Raw genomic sequence first — 22223 nt, forward strand, 5'->3', positions numbered from 1 at the left:
TTTTTCCAGGAACCCAATATCGCTGCAGAGTCCTGGCGTCCCTGCTTCTATAGCTGCAGCTACATGCGTCCAGCCGCCATCGCGTCCCCCTTAGCTCTTTCCGGCCCCTCCTCTCCCGGGGCGGGGTTTGGGCCTTCGCGCCTCTACTGCTCGAGAAGACGCTCGAGCGGGAACTTTTCGCGCCAAAGATGGCGGCTTCTGAAATTTTCCTGCCGGATACCTCCGGCGGTAACAAGGCGCACCTCTACCTGACGGCAGAGCGGTAAGATCCTGTTCGTGACGCCAAGTTGTCGCGGGCGGGGAGGAGGGTGTCAGCACACCGCGCTCACCCCTTCTGCTCGGGTCCGGCTGCTGCTCAGTGGTGGCTCGAGCCGTGGGCCGGATCCCGGGGGTTACTCGAGCGGCGCTCCTCGCCCGTGAGTGAAAGGGGGGATTTGGGGTGTTGGGATAATGTCCGTGACGCCACCCACGGTTGTGGTGATTGGTAGCACCACCGCTGCTTAATACGGGGATCCCGGGGATGGTGATGTGGAGCAGCTAGGTGTTGTGTTGCCTCTCCGTGGGTAGGGGTTGGTGATCCCGGGGCCCGGTGATGGCTTGGGAGGTGCAGGGCCTGGTGGGCGCAGGGACGCGGGGGCAGCGCTGTGCCTTGCGGCACGGTGGTACTCACTCAGCCTGAGACACGGACACAGTTTGTACGGTAAACCAACGGCTGGTAGGACGGTCCCACAGACGGCTGCTTTGCTTTCCCGGTAGGTGACGGTGATGTCCCTCTTCCTTGCACCTGTATGTACGGTTGGTTGCGATGGGTCCCCACCGGTAACCCGCTCCCCAGCTTCAAGCTGGGCCGGAGGAGCACTACACTTTGCCCGCAGGCGCTGGCCCTCAGAGACTGGTGCCCTGGCGGTGGCGGTGCCTCTGTTGTACGGGTTGGGCTGTTGCCTTCAATCGGGACTTGGTTGTTGGGGGAATCTACGTCCCCTTCACTGACGGATTTGGCAAATTTGGCGACTCCTAGCCTTGCCGGGGTCCGAGAGGCCCCTGCCCTGGTGCTGACTGTCCTTCGGAACACTGCTCCAGACCGCCGGGCACACAGCCAACGGGGTCCTTCCAGGAACTTCCGAACTGTCCCACTCCGGACAGTCACCGCCGTCGCTGACCTTGCTGTTCTGGCCCTACACACAGCTGGGCTCTCAGGCTTGCACACTCTCTGCTCTGTCACCACCTCTTGCTTTCCTCCTTTTCCACTTTTCTGTTGTTTACTCTAGCCCTACACTGGACTTCACTCTTCCCCTGCCCGGGGCTATCTGCCTGGTTTTCCCGCCTCCAGAGTTGTGAGCTCCTCGGTGGGCGGAGCCAACCGCCTGGCCCACCCCCTGGTGTGCATCATCAGACTCCTGGAGGACGGCAACAAGGATTTGTAGTTTAGCTTGGATGTGCCTACCTGGGATGTGGGGTGTGGTGGTGTGTGACCTGTGTCCCCTGGCTTGCCCAGGGCGACACATTTATGTTAGAGAGTACTGATTTTATCAAAATGACAGCAATCAGCCCAGTAAAAGACAAATTGCTGGAATCAGGGTCTCTACCGCTACATCATGCATAGCAAACACCTGCTGACAGGTTCTCTTTTAACCCATTAATCAAGTAAACAGAAGGAACAATTTCGCTATGAAGTCTGTTTTCTGATCCCCTCCCTGGTTCTGCAGGCTGTTTTCTGATCCCCTCCCCAGTTCTACAAGCTGTTTTCTGATGCCCTCCCCAGTTCTGCATGCTGTTTTCTAATCTCCTCCCTGATTCTGCAGGCTGTTTTCTGATCCCTTTCATGGTTCTGCAGGCTTTTTTGTGATCTCCTCCATGGTTCTGCAGACTGTGTTCTGATCCCCTTCATGATTCTGCAGACTGTTTTCTGATCCCCTTCATGGCTCTGCAGGCTTTTTTGTGATCTCCTCCATGGTTCTGCAGGCTGTTGTCTGATCTCCTCCTGGTTCTGCAGACTGTGTTCTGATCCCCTTCATGGTTCTGCAGACTGTTTTCTGATCCCCTTCATGATTCTGCAGGCTGTTTTCTAATCCCCTCCCTGGCTCTGCAGGCTGTTTTCTGATACCCTCCATGGTTCTGCATGCTGTTTTTGGATCCCCCTCCCTGGTTCTGCAGGCTGTATTCTGATCCCCTTCTTGGTTCTGAAGGCTGTTTTCTGATCCCCTCCTGTTTTTTCTGACTTATGGCTTATAATAACTGGCAGCATCTAGATTCTAAATCCTCCTATATTAGAAGTAAGGTTAATTACTTACGCTTCTGTCTGTATCTGTACATATAAAATAAAATGATCCCGGCTCCTAATAGCACACTTAGTAATGAGGCAACGATTGCAACAAGTTGTCTATGATTACGCGTCAGATCTGAAACGAGAACCAAATAAGAAAAGATGAAGGAGCCAAATTAAATCTTTAGTGGCCAAATTTTAATACTTGTGTAATACTTTCAATAATAATATTATATAATTAATTATTACTGACATAATCCATTTTATCATTTAAAAATGACTGTGTGAAGCACCCAGTGTCTCTCCCCATCTCCTAATGCCACATTTTTTTTGTTTCCTAGCAGACCTATGTAAGGAAGGTACAAAGTAGAAAAGGAGGCATTAGGGGACTGGTTTATATAAATGTCCTGCACGCCTCCCCCTGCCCTTTCCCCATATCCTGGGCATGTGCAGTGCATCGCGGTATACTCTGCTATTTGTAAATTCTTAGGCACCTTGGCAATTATTTTGGTCGCCGTCTGGAGCCCGGTCAGTGTCATTTCCCATCATTGCAGTTTCTTTAGGTAAGATGATTTTTAGATCTATACATTTTGCCTTGTAGTGTCATAAACTCTGCATCTCCTTCCCTGATAGTAGTAACTCGGGAGAGTAATCTGACCCATTCACTCAGCTTTCTGCATCATGTGGTCAGTGTATTATACAGAATACAAAATTATCCGATTTTCACTCACCTTTCCCAAGTACGGTCAGGCTCTCCACCTGCGGCCAGAGCAGGGTTTCATGTTCCACCACACAGGAGACCTCCTTGCCCCAGATCTCCTCCGTTGGGGTGAGATGAAGGACGGCTTCCGTGGCTGAGCCGTTAATTTTCTTTATTTGTGTTTTCTCCATGGGCGTCCCATCCAAAATCCAATTCACCACAATAGATTCTGGGTAAAATCCTGATACGAGGCAGACTAATGGCTGTTGTACATTCTTTATAAATGTGTGAGGAAGAATGTGAATTATTGGGACGGCTGCAAATAAAGTGAAAGAGTAAAGTTATATTAGGGCATTATCAGCAAAATATTTTAGAAGATGTATGGTTTCGGGTTATATTGTGCCACTACACAATAGATTTATTATAGACTGGTGTGCATGTATAATATGTAAAGATAGTTTTCATTTTGCAGATTTCATTCCAACATCCACTGAAACTGCTTTTGCTATTTGTATGTTATTGCTTCTCTATGGGGTTTGCTTCTTTCATTAATCTATTGGCTACATTGTCTATTATCTTAATATTAAGTCTTGAGTTACCACAGCCCTTTAGGGGTGCTTCACACACAGCGAGCTCGCTGCCGAGATCGCTGCTGAGTCACGCTTTTTGTGACGCAGCAGTGACCTCATTAGCGATCTCGCTGTGTGTGACACTGAGCAGCGATCTGGCCCCTGCTGCGAGATCGCTGCTCGTTACACACAGCCCTGGTTCGTTTTCTTCAAAGGCGCTCTCCCACTGTGACGCACAGATCGCTGTGTGTGACAGCGAGAGAGCGACAAATGAAGCGAGCAGGGAGCAGGAGCCGGCGTCTGACAGCTGAGGTAAGCTGTATCCAAGATAAACATCGGGTAACCAAGGTGGTTACCCGATATTTACCTTAGTTACCAGCCTCCGCAGCTCTCACGCTGCCTGTGCTGCCGGCTCCGGCTCTCTGCACATGTAGCTGCTGTACACATCAGGTTAATTAACCTGATGTGTACAGCAGCTAGGAGAGCAAGGAGCCAGCGCTAAGCAGTGTGCGCGGCTCCTTGCTCTCTGCACATGTAGCTGCATTACACATCGGGTTAATTAACCCGATGTGTACTGTAGCTAGGAGAGCAAGGAGCCAGCGCTCAGTGTGCGCGGCTCCCTGCTCCCTGCACACACAGCTAAGCGGTGTGCGCTGGTAACTAATGTAAACATCGGGTAACCATACCCGATGTTTACCTTAGTTACCAGTCTCCGGAGCTTCCAGTCGGCGGCTCCGTGCAAGCGCAGCGTCGCTTGCACGTCGCTGCTGGCTGGGGGCTGTTCAGTGGTCGCTGGTGAGTTCTGCCTGTTTGACAGCTCACCAGCGACCATGTAGCGATGCAGCAGCGATCCTGACCAGGTCAGATCGCTGGTCGGATCGCTGCTGCATCGCTAAGTGTGAAGGTACCCTTACTCTCTCCCTGCTGATTCCAGCTGAAGAATTTAAGAGATGATCCAAGAGACAGATAATTGATAGAGACCTTGTTTCCCCAAAAATAAGGCACTCTCTTATATTACTTTGCCCCGAAAAATGTGCTATATTTGGGGTAGGGCTTATTTTTTGGGGAACTTGCGTTGGGGATATGTTTACTCCACCAAAAAGGCAGATTCCCCAGGAGAATCATATATACCAGACCCCAGACATCTGCATCGCTCCCAGGTCCTCCTGAGATCTACAGCGGGTACATCGAGGACCTGCGGTGGAACCCATTGACGCATTCCACTGCAGGCCCTTGATGCGTTCCACCGCAGGTCCTTGCACTTCACTGTATCTCATGTCCCCGGAGCAATATGGTATCACTGTGTGTATGTGTTCCACTGCAGGTCCTCGATATGTTCCTCCGCAGGTCCTCGCGTTCCACAGCGTCCAGGTCTTTTGTCTTCTGTCTTTTGCATGTGTCTGCTAGCTTTAATGAAGAGTGCTGCAGTATTAGTTGCCCGGACACTTTATTATTGAACAGCAACTAGGGCATATTTTTAGGATAGGGCTTTTATTTAGGCTTTACTCTGAAACGGCCAAAATTTCCTGATAGGGCTTATTTTCGGGGTTGGGCTTATTTTCAGGGAAACGCAGTAGATAGAAAGATAGATAATGGGAATATCTTGCATAAATAGAGAATGACCTTTTGTTAGTGTGTCTGGAGTGGAAGTATATTAGTTAATAATACTTGAAAATACTTTAGCATAAACGCTGATTCAGGCAGCTAACAGGAAGCCGGGAGAGGAATGATGACTAATACTTTTTATGTTCATAACTTGTGTGTTTTTGGTGTACAGTATATCAATTATTATTCTATCAATTCTTTCACATGTAGCAGACAACGCTAATGTACAGTCTTAGGAAAAATTGTGTGTCTGTAGAGCTGATTAGCGGCACAATACATTCATTTGTTTTCTTTTTTAGTATTTCAGTATTTTGACAATAATTTTATCAACTAATTTCTTTTTAGGTATTTTTTTCATATATAAATGCCATCATTTTACTGTACAACAACGAAAATTGTCAACGTCACTATCGGTCTCAATTCCAGAGCAGTTTTCTAATATTAAGTTACCTCCATAAAAAAGTTGAAATATTTTCTGGAGAGGTTGCTGTAGAGATTCATGTTGGACTCTACATGAGAAGTTTCGCTTTCTGTCCTCCTCAGTGGGTGTAATGGTCACGGTGCTGTTCACACTGTACAGTCCATCTTGGTTCCTCAGGGGTGGGTCCTCAGTAACATTACTCAGCCTCTCTGAGCCTCTGAACCATTTAATATCAATGTCTATAGGGTAGAATCCAGTAATGGAGCAACGCAGGATGCTCTCTTCATTCACTACAACTGTTCTACTAGTGATTGTCACCTGCGGAGTAGCTGAAACAAAGGAAATGTATTATTTAAAAATATTGATTCATGATCAAAACACTTTAGAATTGAAAAATATAATAGATCCTCGATGTGCAATTCCGCAGTCAAATCCGTCCCATAAACGTGTTTCCACTGCAGATATTTCCTGCCCCTTTGCATGGCTGCAGCATATTGATGTCATAAAGAGAACAGAAGCCACCAGGGTCTCAGTCACGTAATACATCTCCTTACATCTGATCTTTACAAGCTCCAACAGCTGCAACCACAAGATCATCTCAGTCTCTGAGGATAATGTATTGCTTAGATATTTGCAAAAATCTATGAATCCTTACCTTGAATGTCCAGCCTGACTTCCGCCTCTTTTCTTTGGTTGCTGTATATTACAGAGCACTTGTACAGTCCACCATCGGAGAGCGAGGTGTTAGAAATATACAGATTAGCTCCCCCATCCGAGGCTTTGTCTACATAGGACAATCTAGGATCTATTGTCTCTTCTGATTTGTCATCAATGCTTAGAACTTGTTTTCCTTGAAAATACCAAATTATCTTGAGCAGTGATCGGTCAACCGGAGGTTTATCCACAGCGAATGAGCACGGTATCTGCACATTTTTCCCCAACCAGGCTTTATGAGTCTGCGGGACAAACAGCTTCAAAGACGCAACTGTAGAGAAGGAGAGAGGACATAAGCTGGATATATACAGTGGATTTCTGTAGGTCAAACAATGCATTGGCAGATCATTATGCCGACATCCATCTCAGCTGACTTTGCCATAGACAGGAGCACTCCTTTGGCCAAGCGCTCCTGTGTTTGTGAGAAAGCTGTTGACTGACACATTGACCATTGCTTTATCTCTGGTAATCAAAATCAGACATGTGCAATAGACATCTTCCCTAACCAGAAAGTTGCCCGGCACCCCATGCATATTAGACTGTCGTCCAAACCCTCTAGTCTAAAATGTCATTAATATTGTCAGAATTATCAGTATAGATATAATTAATGTAATAAAAGACTGATGGCACATCCTATCTTTCTCATGTGAACAGCTACAAACTGAATATGAAACACAGTAACAAAAAGGAGACAGTTGCACTCTGGAGTGCTAAGATATGTGGAACAATGAATATGGGAATGCAGACATGTATTACTGCTATGAAAAAACATGTAAAATCGAGATACTTAGCACACAAAATTGGCCAGATTTTATGTGAGCCCAACAGCCAGCGGCAAGGTGACCTCATTTTTGTTGGGTTGCCATCAGTCTTTTCCTTAGATTACAGGGCTTTGCATTCTGATTGAGCTCCTGCTCTACTGCTGCAATTTTAATTCTCCATTTGCAGGTTCTCATAAATTGTAGGGGTTTTTTTCAACCCAGACAGAGGCATTAGTTTGATAGGGACCCAACAAATATGGGGTTACCTTGCTGCTGGCTGTTGGGCTCACATAAAATCTGGCCAATTTTGTGTGCTAAAGCCAGCTTTACACCTTACAATTAGGTGTGCAATCTCGTATGCGATGTGACACGCCCAGGTCGCATATGCGATTTAATGAGATCACACGTAGGTCGTTCATTTGCTGTCACACGTGCGTTAGTAGTCTATGTTAAATTGATCAATTTTATGTGCGATCCTTTAGTTCATGTGTTCTGTGACGTATGCATTGGGCAGCCTTTTTTTATTATTTATTGACTTGCCAAGCGTGTGTAATGTGTAGGGATGCGTTTTTACTATGTCATCTGCCATTCAGCTCTGCTACATGGCCGCTGACAGCAGACACAGACAGCCATGTAGCAGAGCTGAATGGCAGATGACAGCAGACACAGACACAGCCGCACGATCAGAATGAACTCGGATTAACTTCACCCCACTTTATTGTCATGCTGCGGCTCTGTCTGTGCCGCGTCCTGGTTAGCGGTCACCCGTGAAGGACTCACCGGTGACCGCTAAACTCCTGAGTAACTGAATTGAGCAGCCCTCTCTCATATACTCACCGATCCCCGGCGCGGCGCTGCACGGCATTCACACTGCTCCGGCGGCTTTTACTATTTTGAAAAAGCCGGCTGCTCATTAAACAATCTCGTATTCCCTGCTTTCCCCGCCCAACGGCGCCTATGATTGGTTGCAGTGAGACACGCCCCCACGCTGAGTGACAGGTGTCTCGCTGCACCCAATCACAGCCGCCGGTGGGCGTGTCTATACTGTGCAGTGAAATAAATAATTAAATAATTTAAAAAAATGGCGTGCGGTCCCCCCCCAATTTTAAAACCAGCCAGATAAAGCCATACGGCTGAAGGCTGGTATTCTCAGGATGGGGAGCTCCACATTATGGGGAGCCCCCCAGCCTAACAATATCAGTCAGCAGCCGCCCAGAATTGCCGCATACATTAGATGCGACAGTTCTGGGACTGTACCCGGCTCTTCCCGATTTGCCCTGGTGCGTTGGCAAATCGGGGTAATAAGGAGTTATTGGCAGCCCATAGCTGCCAATAAGTCCTAGATTAATCATGTCAGGCGTCTCCCCGAGATACCTTCCATGATTAATCTGTAAGTGACAGTAAATAAACACACACACCCGAAAAAATCCTTTATTAGAAATAATAAACACAAACATATATCCTCGTTCACCACTTTCATAAGCCCGAAAAAGCCCTCCATGTCCGGCGTAATCCAGGATGATCCAGCGTCTCTTCCAGCTCTGCTGCATGGAGGTGACCGGAGCTGCAGAATACACCGCCGCTCCTGTCACCTCCACGCAGCAACTGAAGACAGCCGCGCGATCAGCTGAGCTGTCACTAAGGTTACCCGCGGCCACCGCTGTATCCAGTGACAGCGGGTAACCTCAGTGACAGCTCAGCTGATCGCGCGGCTGTCTTCAGTTGCTGCGTGGAGGTGACAGGAGCGGCTGTGTATTCTGCAGCTCCGGTCACCTCCATGCAGCAGAGCTGGAAGCGACGCTGGATCATCCTGAATTACGCCGGATATGGAGGGCTTTTTCGGGCTGATTAAAGTGGTGAACAAGGATATATGTTTGTGTTTTTTACTTCTAATAAAGGATTTTTCGGGTGTGTGTGTTTATTTACTGTCACTTACAGATTAATCATGGAAGGTTTCTAGGGGAGACGCCTGACATGATTAATCTTGGACTTATTGGCAGCTATGGGCTGCCAATAACTCCTTATTACCCTGATTTGCCAACGCACCAGGGCAAATCGGGAAGAGCCGGGTACAGTCCCAGATCTGTCGTATCTAATGTATGCGGCAATTCCGGGCGGCTGCTGACTGATATTGTTAGGGTGGGGGGCTCCCCATAACGTGGAGCTCCCCATCCTGAGAATACCAGCCTTCAGCCGTATGGCTTTATCTGGCTGGTTTTAAAATTGGGGGGACCGCACACCGTTTTTTTTAATTATTTAATTATTTATTTCACTGCACAGTATAGACACGCCCACCGGCGGCTGTGATTGGGTGCAGCAAGACACCTGTCACTCAGCGTGGGGGTGTGTCTCACTGTAATTAATCATAGGCGCCGGTGGGCGGGGAAAGCAGGGAATACGAGATTGTTTAATGGGCGGCCGGCTTTTTCAAAATAGTAAAAGCCGCCGGAGCAGTGTGAACGCCGTGCAGCGCCGCGCCGGAGATCGGTGAGTATGAGAGAGGGGGTAAGAGGGATAGACTGACATGGACAGAGAGAGAGGGACAGAGATAGTGACCGACTGACAGGGATTAGTGAATGACAGACATTGTGAGGCGCTTCAGAACGCAGCTTTTCAGCTGCGCTCTGAAGCAGACCTTTTTTAAGCTGCGGTGCAGAGCGCACACCTGCGCACAGAGCCTCAGACATCACAATCGTATGAGGGATGTCACACGTTTCAATTGACTAGGTTCGTGCAACAAAACGTCCAATGTATGAGGAATAAATGACGTGTATGCGATCACCGTATTTGCGTTCAATCTTGATTGCACGTAGGTGTCACACGCAAATACGTCACGAATGATGCCGGATGTGCGTCACTCACAACTTGACCCCGACAACGGATTGAAAGATTTATTGAAGCGTGTAAAGCAGGCAAAAGTATCTTAATTTTCATGTTTTTTCATAGCAGTAATGCATGTCTATAATCCCATATTAACTGTTCCACATATCTTAGCATCACAGTGTGCAACTGTTACTAGATATAATTAATGTCATCTAGAAGTTCTGAGGGCTCAGTATTGTCATTGTGCTATGCAATACACCACGTGTTGTTTGTACTTTAATGTAGTCCTTGTTTTGTAAATTTAAGTAGACAATGATAAAATCATGTTTATTTCTTTAACTTATTAAAGTCTCCCATACACATTAGATAGATGTCAGCCAAACAAGTATTCAGCTGATCCCTCCCGACTCCTCATCATGCAGAAGCATTAATCTAAGCTGAGCACCTCTGTGTTATCTATAAGAGATCTGCTGCCAGTCACTCATTTTTAGCAGGTTAGATCCTTCTCTTCCCTGACATCATTAGTAGTGATGAGCGAGTACTAAAATGCTCGGGAGCTCGAGGATCGGGACGAGCATCCCAAGATACTCGTGTACTCGGCCCGAGCACCGAGCCTAATGTAATCCTATGGGAGACCCGAGTATTATTCTGAAATGACCCCGGCAGCATGTAGAAACCATAAAACTGTAAATAAAACAAAAAAACGTGCGTTTGTGTGTAAGTGTGCATATATATATACACGTGGAGTGGAGTGCGGGAGGGGCCGTAGCCGAGCGGGGAAGTGTCGGGCTAAAGGCACGGTCATGCTGTGAGGGCCGGCCAATCACTGCATAAGGGCTGGCTCTAAAAAGAGCGCCAACATGCAGGACCACGAGTACAGCACGAGTATCGCGAAATTACTCGGTCCCCGCCGAGTAGCCCGAATACAGTGATATTCGTACGAGTACCGAGTACTGACAAGCATACTCGCTCAACACTAATCATTAGTAGTGATGAGCGAGTACTAAAATGCTCGGGAGCTCGAGGCTCGGGCCGAGCATCCCAAGATACTCGTGTACTCGGCCCGAGCACCGAGCCCAATGTTATCCTATGGGAGACCCGAGTATTATTCTGAAATGTCCCCGGCAGCATGTAGAAACCATAAAACTGTAAATTAAAAAAAAAAACGTGCGTTTGTGTGTAAGCGTGCATATATATATACACGTGGAGTGGAGTGCGGGAGGGGCCGTAGCCGAGCGGGGAAGTGTCGGGCTAAAGGCACGGTCATGCTGTGAGGGCCGGCCAATCACTGCATAAGGGCTGGCTCTAAAAGAGCGCCAACATGCAGGACCACGAGTACAGCACGAGTATCGCGAAATTACTCGGTCACCGCCGAGTAGCCCGGGTACAGTGATACTCGTGCTAGTACCGAGTACTGACAAGCATACTCGCTCATCACTAATCATTAGGCTTATTTTAACGGGGGAGCACAAGGGGAATGAATAGGGGTTGTCCAACTAGTGGACATTTCCTTTAACCATTGGCTCAGCTTTTCTTTTTTTTTTCAGGATATCTGCTGTGACTTCCTCTTGATCTTGGCAGTGATCTGATTTTCTGCATCCTCCCAAAATTCCTGGCTGCACTCAACTGTTAGGGGTTAAAGGGAATTTCTGAGTTAAGAAAAGGGTGTTTTTCTCTTCTCAGAAACAGAAACTGAGAGGTTGTGCTTCGTATTATGGCAAAAAGTCCCCCATTGACGTTATACACCGGGTTAATTCAGATTTCATATCGGTAATAATCATGCAGAAAAGCTGCAAAGAAACAAACAAAAACACATCCCTCTGATTTGTGCTGTAGAAATGCCTCCTCTCCTCATATTGCTCCTCTCACCACCCGCAGCATATCCATGTAACAGAGAGGAGATTGTGGTATATTTCTCCCCTGCCCCTTTAGTCTTTCTTCTGCAGAAGCTACTATATACAATGTGTTCGCACAGTGACTGCGCTGCCGCCTCTTCTCCAGCACCAGATCTGGAGTCTGTAGACTTATTTAGTGTTACATAGTTACATAGTTACTTAGGTTGAAAAAAGACCTAGGTCCATCTAGTTCAACCTTCAAGTGTCTTCATCAATAATGTCTGCTAATAACATAAACCACACGTACCTGTCTGCAGGAGAAGAAGAAAAACAATGGGCGAAGCTTCCATTTTCGTCTGATGGGTAAAATATTTTTTATTTTCACTTTCATTTTCAGTCATTTGTCTGCAGCCCCCTGAATTAACATGTTGTGGGCAAAATGATGTGAAGCTTGGAAAGCCCGCATTAAACATTCGTTACCTTACAGTTTTATGTGCTGATTTTACTGGAGAATTGAAACCACATTTGCTTTTTTTTGTCTCCCTACATTTTGACAACCATCAATTTTTGTTTTTTCCTTCAATGTTTTTTGTGATTTTTTTTCTAGAAGTGATATATTCTTGATATTTCGGGATTATTTAGCAGTAGAGTTGTTTACACACTGGTCCACCTTACTGCTGCTGTTGAGCTAAAATTTTGTTTTTGACTCAGTACAGTTGCACCAAAAATTTAGTTACTTCTACTTTTATAAGTCATTAAATGAAGAATTGGCCACAAACATCTGGAACACAAAAACGACGCCTACAAGGGTGAACGTAAAAAAACTCAAACACCTAGAGTAAACATAAAAAATACACTAAGGCCATCTGCCCACGGGACTCTGTACCCGCGGATTTTGCCGCGGAAAACCCGCGGATTTTTCTGGATTTTCCAGATAAATCCGCAGGTTCTAGCATGTACAGGCACTCCCCATGTTACCCTATGGGACATGGGGAGTGTCTGTGTCCACGCTGCGGAACGTGCGGCTGCGGAATCTCCTGCGGAGATCCCTCAGCCACACCTAACTGCATGTCAATTATTCATGCGGATTTACTTGTGGAGATCCCGGCCCTCCGCTATGGAGATAGAGGCCGGGACGTCCGCAGGTAAATCGCGTGAAACTCCGCATGTTTCCCGCAGCTATTCTGCGGGAAACTCGCAGCTAAAAACAGCTGCGGATGCCGGCGGGCAGCTGCGGGAAACATGCGGCCGTACCTGCGAATATATCCACAGGTACGAGCGCCCGTCGGCACATAGCCTAAGGCTACTTTCACACATCTGGTTTGAGCAGTGCGACTCAATCCGGCTATGATACCTGTCACAAACCACCGGGGGGGTCACTCAGAAATCCCCCGCGCTGGCTACCAGTACGTCACAATCGGGGGGTAACAAGTGGGGGGTCACCCCTCCTTTATACCTCCCGACCGACAGACAGAGCACGTGACGCGCTCTCTAGCGCCCCTCTTATAGTCAGGCCAATTATGGAATTGCCCGACAATAAGCAAGGAGGCCGCTATACTACTTATGCCGATTATTGAAGGGTCCCCGGTGAGAGTAAGGTATATATTCCCCCGACCTCCGCGGGCGGAATATATAAAATCTCCCCGAATCTCACTGGCCTCCCCACAATAATCCTTGGCACAATTCGCTGCCACCAACCGATTTACGGTAACTATTAGCCGAACACACAGACGTGGGATTCAAGATCGAGATAACAGAGCAGCCCAAGATTAATTATATAATTTAATCAGCCTAAAGCACACTAGAAACTACAATATATACAATAGGGAATCTACAGAATATACATATGTCAGAGTACAGTTACAATCAAAGCATGGGTTACAAACAGGCATACACAGTTCCAGCAGTTACCTTGTTGCGTCTGGCCACAGGGGGGCGCTGTACCCAGGTTTCTAGGATCCTTCCCACAGATGTTTCCTACACGTGCCCCCAGCGAAAAGAACACTGGAAAATGGCCGAAGTAGGGTTATCAACCTGGGCAGATCCAGGTCCCCTCCTACCTTAGTGACCTCACAGGGAAGCACTGCTCCACCCCTGGCTTGAGTTATGGACAATCCACAACATGGAATATGGGCCATAACTTTGCCTGGGAGCGTCGTAGGCGGACGCCAATGCTCTCATTGTGACAGTTATGAATTTAGCTACAGAACGAGGGGACTCATGACCTGTCTGCCAGTTCCCCATTGGCTGATATCACGCCTGGGGCATTTCCCAATGTCCTGCTCCCATAAAAAGGGTGTGCCGGCATCGTCCGCATGCGGAGACACCATTTTTATGGTTGCCATATTTATCGGAAATATGGCTTGCGAGATATGACCCATTTTTTACTGGAGTCGTTCTGTCTGGCTATTTCCATAGCCTTGCTAATGAGATACAACTCTTGTTACAGGGTGACGGCAGGGAGTCATCCTGTGTCCATTGTTCCCACACCACCTCATTTCCATATCACAGGACATGGCCATGGAGGTGTAAGTGGAACACTGAGAACAAGAAGGGAGGGGGCACTGCCAGGGAGTGATGAGGGATTATGACTGGAGTCATAATTCATCTTCATATCCCGGGATTTGCCTCACACCTCCCCCCTTTTGAGGGCGCTAGGGGGCAGCACACTCCGGTGTTCCCCCGTGCGCCCGTCCGCGACCTCTCCTTGTCGGGACAGCCCGTCTGCGTTACCGTGGTCACGGCCCCTTTTGTGGCGAATGGTGAAGGTGTATTGCTGGAGCGCAAGGCTCCATCGCAACAATCGCCCATTCGTCCCAGAGACGGTGTGCAACCAGCTGAGGGGATTGTGGTCCGTCTCCACGATGAAGTGGCGCCCGTAGAGATAGGGTTGCAGACGCTGCAGGGCCCACACTATGGCCAGGCACTCCTTCTCCATCGTGGAATAGGCAACTTCCCTTGGTAACAGCTTCCTGCTCAGGTACAAGACTGGGTGCTCTTGGCTCGCAGAGTCCACCTGGCTGAGCACCGCACCGAGGCCGAAGTCACTGGCGTCGGTCTGTACTACAAACGGCCGCGTGAAGTCGGCTGCCTGTAGCACGGGCGGGCTGGACAGGGCGTCCTTTAGGGCCCGGAAGGCTGTCTCGCAGTCCATTGTCCAATCGACTGCAGAGGGCAGCTTCTTCTTGGTGAGGTCCGTCAAGGGCTTTGCCAGGCTACTATAGCATGGAACAAACCTCCTATAGTACCCAGCGGTCCCCAAGAAGGACATCACCTGCTTCTTGGTCCTGGGGGTGGGCCAGGATGCGATGGCTTCCACTTTCTCAGGCTCGGGCTTCAGTGTTCTCCCACCTACCCGGTGACCGAGGTACTGGACCTCGCTCATGGCCAGCTGACACTTTCCCGGCTTGATGGTCAAACCTGCCCGGTGGATCCGCCTGAGCACCTGTGCTAGATGCTCTAGGTGGTCCTCCCAGGTGGGACTGAAGACGGCAATGTCATCCAGGTACGCGGCCGCGTACCCTTCAAGTCCCTTGAGCAGGGTGTTGACCATCCGCTGGAAAGTGGCAGGGGCATTCCTCATCCCGAATGGCATCACCGTGGACTCGTACAGTCCAAATGGGGTAATAAAGGCAGAGCGTTCCCTGGCCTTGCGAGTCAGGGGGATCTGCCAATATCCCCGGCTCAGATCCATGATGGTCAGGTACTGAGCCCCGGCCAACTGATCGAGCAGGTCATCGATGCGTGGCATTGGGTACGCATCGGCGACCGTGACCGCATTGAGCCCCCTGTAGTCCACGCAGAACCGAGTGGTTCGGTCCTTCTTAGGGACGAGGACTACAGGCGAGGCCCAAGCGCTGTTGGATGCCTGGATCACCCCCAGCTTCAGCATCTCGTCAATCTCCTGGCGCATGTGTTGCTGCACCTCCAGGGAGACCCGATATGCTGAACGCCGGATCGGGGGATGATCCCCAGTGTCCACGTGATGGACAGCCAAGTCAGTCCTTCCGGGCTGGTTGGTAAACAACCCCCGGAAGGGGAGGAGGGTGGCCCACAGCTGGGACCGTTGGTCCTCCAAGAGCTGGTGGCCAACCTCCACATCCTCAATGGATCCGCCTGCCCTAACCTGGGCTAGCATATCCAAGAGGGTTTCCGCTTCTCCCTCCTCGGGCAGGTTGCACACGGGGAGCGCACATGCCTCCCGCTCATGATGTGCCTTCATCATGTTCACATGGAAGGGCTTCCGCCTTCCACGGGCAGGGTCCAGGGTGACCAGGTACGTTACAGGGTTGAGCTGCTGGTACACGAGGTATGGGCCTTCCCAGGCTGCCTGAAGCTTGTCCTGTGGTACGGGGACCAGTACCCACACCTTTTGACCCACTTGGTAGGTCCTCTCACAAGCGTTCTGGTCGTACCAACGCTTCTGATCGGCCTGGGCTTGAGCCATATTGTCGTGTACCAGTTGCGTCAAGGCCTGCATTTTGTCCCGGAAGCGCATGACATACTCGATAACCGGCACTCCAGGGGTGGCCAAATCCCCTTCCCAAGCCTCTTTCACCAGAGCCAGGGGGCCCCGCACACGTCGCCCGTACAGGAGCTCAAACGGTGAGAATCCTGTTGAGGCCTGTGGAACCTCCCGGTAAGCAAATAACAGGTGTGGGAGATACCGCTCCCAGTCACGCCCATGGGAGTCGACCAACATCTTAAGCATCTGCTTTAAGGTGCCATTGAACCGCTCGCACAGGCCATTAGTCTGTGGATGGTACGGGCTGGCCACCAGATGTCGCACCTGGACTTGCTTACAGAGGGCCTCCATCAGCTGGGACATGAATTGGGTCCCCCGGTCAGTGAGCATTTCCTGGGGAAAACCCACTCGGGAGAAAATCTCCAGCAATGCGGTGGCCACCTTGTCAGCCCGAATGGACGACAAGGCCACTGCTTCTGGGTACCGGGTGGCATAGTCCACTACCGTCAGTATGAAGCGTTTCCCGGAGCTGCTGGGGATGGCCAGCGGGCCGACCAGATCCACAGCCACCCTCCTGAAAGGCTCATCGATGATTGGCAGAGATACTAGTGGGGCTTTGGGGTGTGGCCCCGCCTTCCCCACTCTCTGACAGGTTTCACACGAACGGCAGTAGGCAGCCACATCGGCCCCCATTTTTGGCCAGTAGAAATGCTGGTTTAACCTGGCCTTGGTCTTAGCGATCCCTAGGTGTCCGGCCATCGGAATCTCATGTGCGATCCGCAACAACTCCGTCCGGAAGGGATAGGGTACCACCAACTGTCGGTCCCTGGGCCACGCCTCCGGTGAACCCTGCTGGACCGTGGCCCGGTACAGCCGTCCTTGATCCCAGACCACTCGCTCCGGGTCCGAGTCCGAGGGAGGCTGTGCCGCCTGCTCCTTAAGAGCTTTCAGGCTGTCGTCAGCTTCTAACGCTGCCTGAAACCCCTGACTAGATGTGGCCAGAATCGACGAGACTGTCACATCTTCAGTCAGTACCCCGGGACCTGTGTCCTGGCCTCCACCTGACTCGGCTGCCACTTGGTCAGAAGGGGAAGAGCTATCGGACCTCCGGGAGGCCCCTTGGCTTCCAGCACTCCCACTGCGGGTGACAGCGGCCACAGCCGCTGCGACCGTGGGTCGTGCCTGCTCCTCCTCCGTTCCTGACCAAGTCGCCGGTTCAGGCAGACCTACCTGGCTTCCTGACACCCCGGTTGTGGGGGAACCATGCACCGAGATCTTACCTGGGAGCACTTCCGCTCCTGGACCGGCCCCAATCTCACCTGCCTGTTCCCCCCCTGCAGCAACAGAACCCCGCTGTGAAATCTCTGGGGACCCCACATTTGCTGTGGTAGCCCCCACCCCACACACTGGTCCTCCCCCTGCAGCACCCTGCTCTCTGCTTATCCCTGCAGAGGGCAACAGATCCCAGCTCACAGGCTGGTTACTTGTAGAGGCATTGTCACACCTTTCTCTGACCCCCTCCCCTGTCACAGCTGCAGCTGAGTGTGTGTCTATGGTGTCTATGCAAGCAGAAATATCAGAATTCACTCCCTCCTCCCTTACATCATTCATAGATAACACATTAACATTGTCCGGAGGCATGTCAGTACGGGCTGAAGGTTCAGCCCTTGGTTGGGGCCCAAACTGGGAGGTTATCTGCCCCAAATCTGTCCCAAGTAGCACGTTTGCAGGGATCCGATCAGTTACCCCCACCTCCCTCACCCCTCGCCCTGCGCCCCAGTCCACATAAATGTCAGCAACAGGCAGCGCCGGGTCAATGCCTCCAATCCCGGAGACAGCGAGGGTTTTTCCAGGGATCAAGTCTTGGGGGGACACCATCTCAGGCCGCACCAGAGTCACCTCCGAGGCGCTGTCTCGCAGTCCTATGGTCACAGACCGGCCGACGGTGACAGGTTGGAAGCTGTCCAGGGACCTACCACCACCCCCACCCACACAATACACCTTGGGCGGCCCTTGGGACGGGGACGGAGCCGGGGCCTTGGGACGCTGAGGGCACATGGCCTTGAAGTGTCCAGGTAGGTTGCACTGGTGGCACCGTCTTGGTTCCGCCACGGGCCTGGAGAGGGGAGTTGAGGGGGACACCCCCTGCAGTCTAGGGGCAGGTGGGGCAGTCGCAGAATTCATCTTACCCCCTCTCCAGGTGCTGCTGGTGGCCGCTCTCCTGGCCTCAGGGGCCCGGTTGTTGGTGTAGTCATCGGCAAGGGCAGCTGTAGCCGTGGACCCCTTTGGCTTCTGGTCTCGGATGAACTGGCGGAGATCCTCAGGGCAGTTCCACAAGAGTTGCTCCGTGATGAACAAGTCCAGGATCTCCGGTCCGGTGGAAAGCTGCAGGCCTTGGGTCCAGTGGTCGGCAGCTCGGGCAAGTGCCCGCCGGTGGTCAGCCCAGGAGTCCTTTGGTCCCTTCTGTAGGCTCCGGAACTTCTTGCGGTAGGACTCTGGAGTGAGGTTGTACTGTTGGATCAGGGCCCGCTTGATGGTGTCGTAGCCCTGATCTGCCTCAGCAGGCAAGTCCCCAAGGATTTCCAGGGCCTTACCCCTTAAACGGGGGGTCAGGTATTTGGCCCACTGGTCCTTGTCCAGATGGTGCTGCAAGCAAGTCCGTTCAAAAGCAGTCAAGAAAGAGTCCAAGTCTCCATCCTTCTCCAGCACGGGAAAGTCCTCAACACGGACCTTTGGAAGTTTGGTGTCTCGAAGGTCACGTGTGGCTGATGAGGGCCGGAGCTGAGCTAGCTGCAGCTGGTAGTCACGGTCTGCCTGTCGCTCTCGCTCTCGCTCTTCACGCGCTGCCTGCCGCTCTCGCTCCGCAGCCTCACGCTCTGCGTGCCGCTCCGCAGCCTCAGCGTCACGCGCTGCCTGCCGCTCTGCCCTGCGCTCTGCCAGGAGTTCCTTGTAGCCCTCCTGGTCTCCAGCCTGGAGAAGGGCCATAGCCATTTGAAGAAGGCTATCCGAGCCTCCCAGGCTCGGTGGAATGGCACGTGGTGATCTGCGGCCCGCTGCGGAGCCTGGTGCTTCACTGTCCATTGCAGAGCGGAGGGCTGGCATCTGGCTCGTTGAGGACCCTTGGGTGAGCTGCTCCTCATCTTGTCCAGCAGTGCCAGGTTGCGCAATGTCCTCGGCAGAACGGTTTTCTGGCGTCGAGCTCCTGGAGGACTCGTGGGCAACCTCCTCATTGCTGTCCACAGCACCGTCCTCCCTCTCTTCGGCTCCTGCCTTAGCATTGGCCAGTTGCATAGCTCTGCTCCTGGTGCCATCAGCCATTCTTGCAGACTTTTGGTCACTGACACAGAACTGACACCTGATGCCTCCACACACCTTACAGTATCTGCACTCTGACACTCTAGTGTTGAGCTAGTCTGAAGACCCCAGCAGCCACAGCTGCTGCAGGCAGTCTTTAGTGTCTGGGAGTATGGGTCTCACACTCACACACACTATTATCTCGATCCCACCGCTATGCCACCAATATGTCACAAACCACCGGGGGGGGTCACTCAGAAATCCCCCGCGCTGGCTACCAGTACGTCACAATCGGGGGGGTAACAAGTGGGGGTCACCCCTCCTTTATACCTCCCGACCGACAGACAGAGCACGTGACGCGCTCTCTAGCGCCCCTCTTATAGTCAGGCCAATTATGGAATTGCCCGACAATAAGCAAGGAGGCCGCTATACTACTTATGCCGATTATTGAAGGGTCCCCGGTGAGAGTAAGGTATATATTCCCCCGACCTCCGCGGGCGGAATATATAAAATCTCCCCGAATCTCACTGGCCTCCCCACAATAATCCTTGGCACAATTCGCTGCCACCAACTGATTTACGGTAACTATTAGCCGAACACACAGACGTGGGATTCAAGATCGAGATAACAGAGCAGCCCAAGATTAATTATATAATTTAATCAGCCTAAAGCACACTAGAAACTACAATATATACAATAGGGAATCTACAGAATATACATATGTCAGAGTACAGTTACAATCAAAGCATGGGTTACAAACAGGCATACACAGTTCCAGCAGTTACCTTGTTGCGTCTGGCCACAGGGGGGCGCTGTACCCAGGTTTCTAGGATCCTTCCCACAGATGTTTCCTACACGTGCCCCCAGCGAAAAGAACACTGGAAAATGGCCGAAGTAGGGTTATCAACCTGGGCAGATCCAGGTCCCCTCCTACCTTAGTGACCTCACAGGGAAGCACTGCTCCACCCCTGGCTTGAGTTATGGACAATCCACAACATGGAATATGGGCCATAACTTTGCCTGGGAGCGTCGTAGGCGGACGCCAATGCTCTCATTGTGACAGTTATGAATTTAGCTACAGAACGAGGGGACTCATGACCTGTCTGCCAGTTCCCCATTGGCTGATATCACGCCTGGGGCATTTCCCAATGTCCTGCTCCCATAAAAAGGGTGTGCCGGCATCGTCCGCATGCGGAGACACCATTTTTATGGTTGCCATATTTATCGGAAATATGGCTTGCGAGATATGACCCATTTTTTACTGGAGTCGTTCTGTCTGGCTATTTCCATAGCCTTGCTAATGAGATACAACTCTTGTTACAGGGTGACGGCAGGGAGTCATCCTGTGTCCATTGTTCCCACACCACCTCATTTCCATATCACAGGACATGGCCATGGAGGTGTAAGTGGAACACTGAGAACAAGAAGGGAGGGGGCACTGCCAGGGAGTGATGAGGGATTATGACTGGAGTCATAATTCATCTTCATATCCCGGGATTTGCCTCACAATACCTATGCAACGGATGCGGAGAAAACACCGCATCCGTTGCATAAGTTTTTACATGCGTCCCGTCCGTTTTTTTCCGGTTGCGGCACGCTACTGAGCATGCGCAGTGGAAGAAACCGCATGCGGCGGCCGGATGCGTTTTTTTCGCATCGCGCCGCATCCATAGGCATGCATTGAAAAATGCGCCGCAGCGGCCGGATGCGGCGCGATGCATTTTTTTTGCCGGAGCAAAAAACGTTGCAGGCAACGTTCCGTCCGGCCGCGGCATCGGCTAAATCTGCCGCATGCGGTAAAAACCGGACCAAACGCAAGCCCATGCGGCACAATACGGCACTAATGTAAGTCTGTGCCAAAAAACCCGCAACCGGCGGCAAAAAAAACGGTTGCGGTTTTTCTGCAGAGCGCCGTATTGTGCTGCAGAGCAAAAACCGGATGTGCGAAAGTAGCCCAATTAAAAGAAGACACCCCTTGAGAAAGCAAACGTGTTGGGGCTCCTCCTTGGCTTTTGCAAAGGCACTTTAATATAGGTGAGCACTATACACTATACACCACTAATGGTCACTTGCATTGTACCTTTCTTTTGCTCTGATGCAACCTTATACGAGGGATTGATAAGTCTATGGCTTTACCCAGAAATAAACGAGATAGGATGAGGAAACTTTACATTTATTCCACATACTCTCCACTGATGTCAACATTTATCTTACATCGGTATTCCAAGTTCTGTAAGCCTAGCAAGACAACGCCTCCGCTCACACTGCACAAGCGACCACAGCAAAACTGGCAGAGTTGGGCTTCCAGCTGGTGACCACCCACCTTATTCAGATCTAGCTCCCTCCGACTATCATCTGTTTCCAAACCTGAAGAAACACCTCAAGGGTACCAAATTTCACACCATTTCTGACGCCATGGCTGCTACGGATGCCTGGTTTGAGACACAACTGAAATCCTTCTTTTTGCTAGACTTACAGAAATTGGAATACCGATGTAAGAAGTGTGTTGTTATCAGTGGAGAATATGTGGAATAAATGTAAAGTTTCCTCATCCTATCTCATATCTTTCTGGGTAAAGCCAAAGACTTATCAGTAGCCCCTCGCATACAGTCAGAATACTCTACATTTATGCTAGAGATGGAGCTGGATGATGCGTTTTCTGTATACTTAAATTGCTTCCTAGCTCCTTGTTGCTTTATATGAGGAATTGTAGTTTTACTTTTTTTTCCCCATTAATTAATAGTGAATGTGAAAATAAGTCGCTTTGTTATAT

At 50.5% G+C, this 22223-nt stretch overlaps 1 protein-coding gene across 1 annotated transcript in view; it reads right to left on the minus strand.

Moving 5' to 3' along the window:
- Nucleotides 1-12092, minus strand: part of LOC142246770 (uncharacterized) — a 53076-nt gene extending 40984 nt beyond the window's left edge. Inside the window, exons 1-5 of the mRNA XM_075319821.1 lie at nucleotides 11999-12092; nucleotides 6214-6543; nucleotides 5588-5887; nucleotides 2995-3279; nucleotides 2292-2399 (exon numbers count right to left, since the gene is read on the minus strand). Of these exons, the coding sequence (XP_075175936.1) occupies nucleotides 2292-2399; nucleotides 2995-3279; nucleotides 5588-5887; nucleotides 6214-6543; nucleotides 11999-12092 (1117 nt within the window). The remainder of the gene's footprint in view (nucleotides 1-2291; nucleotides 2400-2994; nucleotides 3280-5587; nucleotides 5888-6213; nucleotides 6544-11998) is intronic.
- Between the last annotated feature and the right edge of the window lie 10131 nt (nucleotides 12093-22223).

This window comes from Anomaloglossus baeobatrachus, chromosome 7, assembly GCF_048569485.1.
Source record: "Anomaloglossus baeobatrachus isolate aAnoBae1 chromosome 7, aAnoBae1.hap1, whole genome shotgun sequence".
In the NCBI taxonomy this organism is placed as follows: Eukaryota; Metazoa; Chordata; class Amphibia; order Anura; family Aromobatidae; genus Anomaloglossus; species Anomaloglossus baeobatrachus.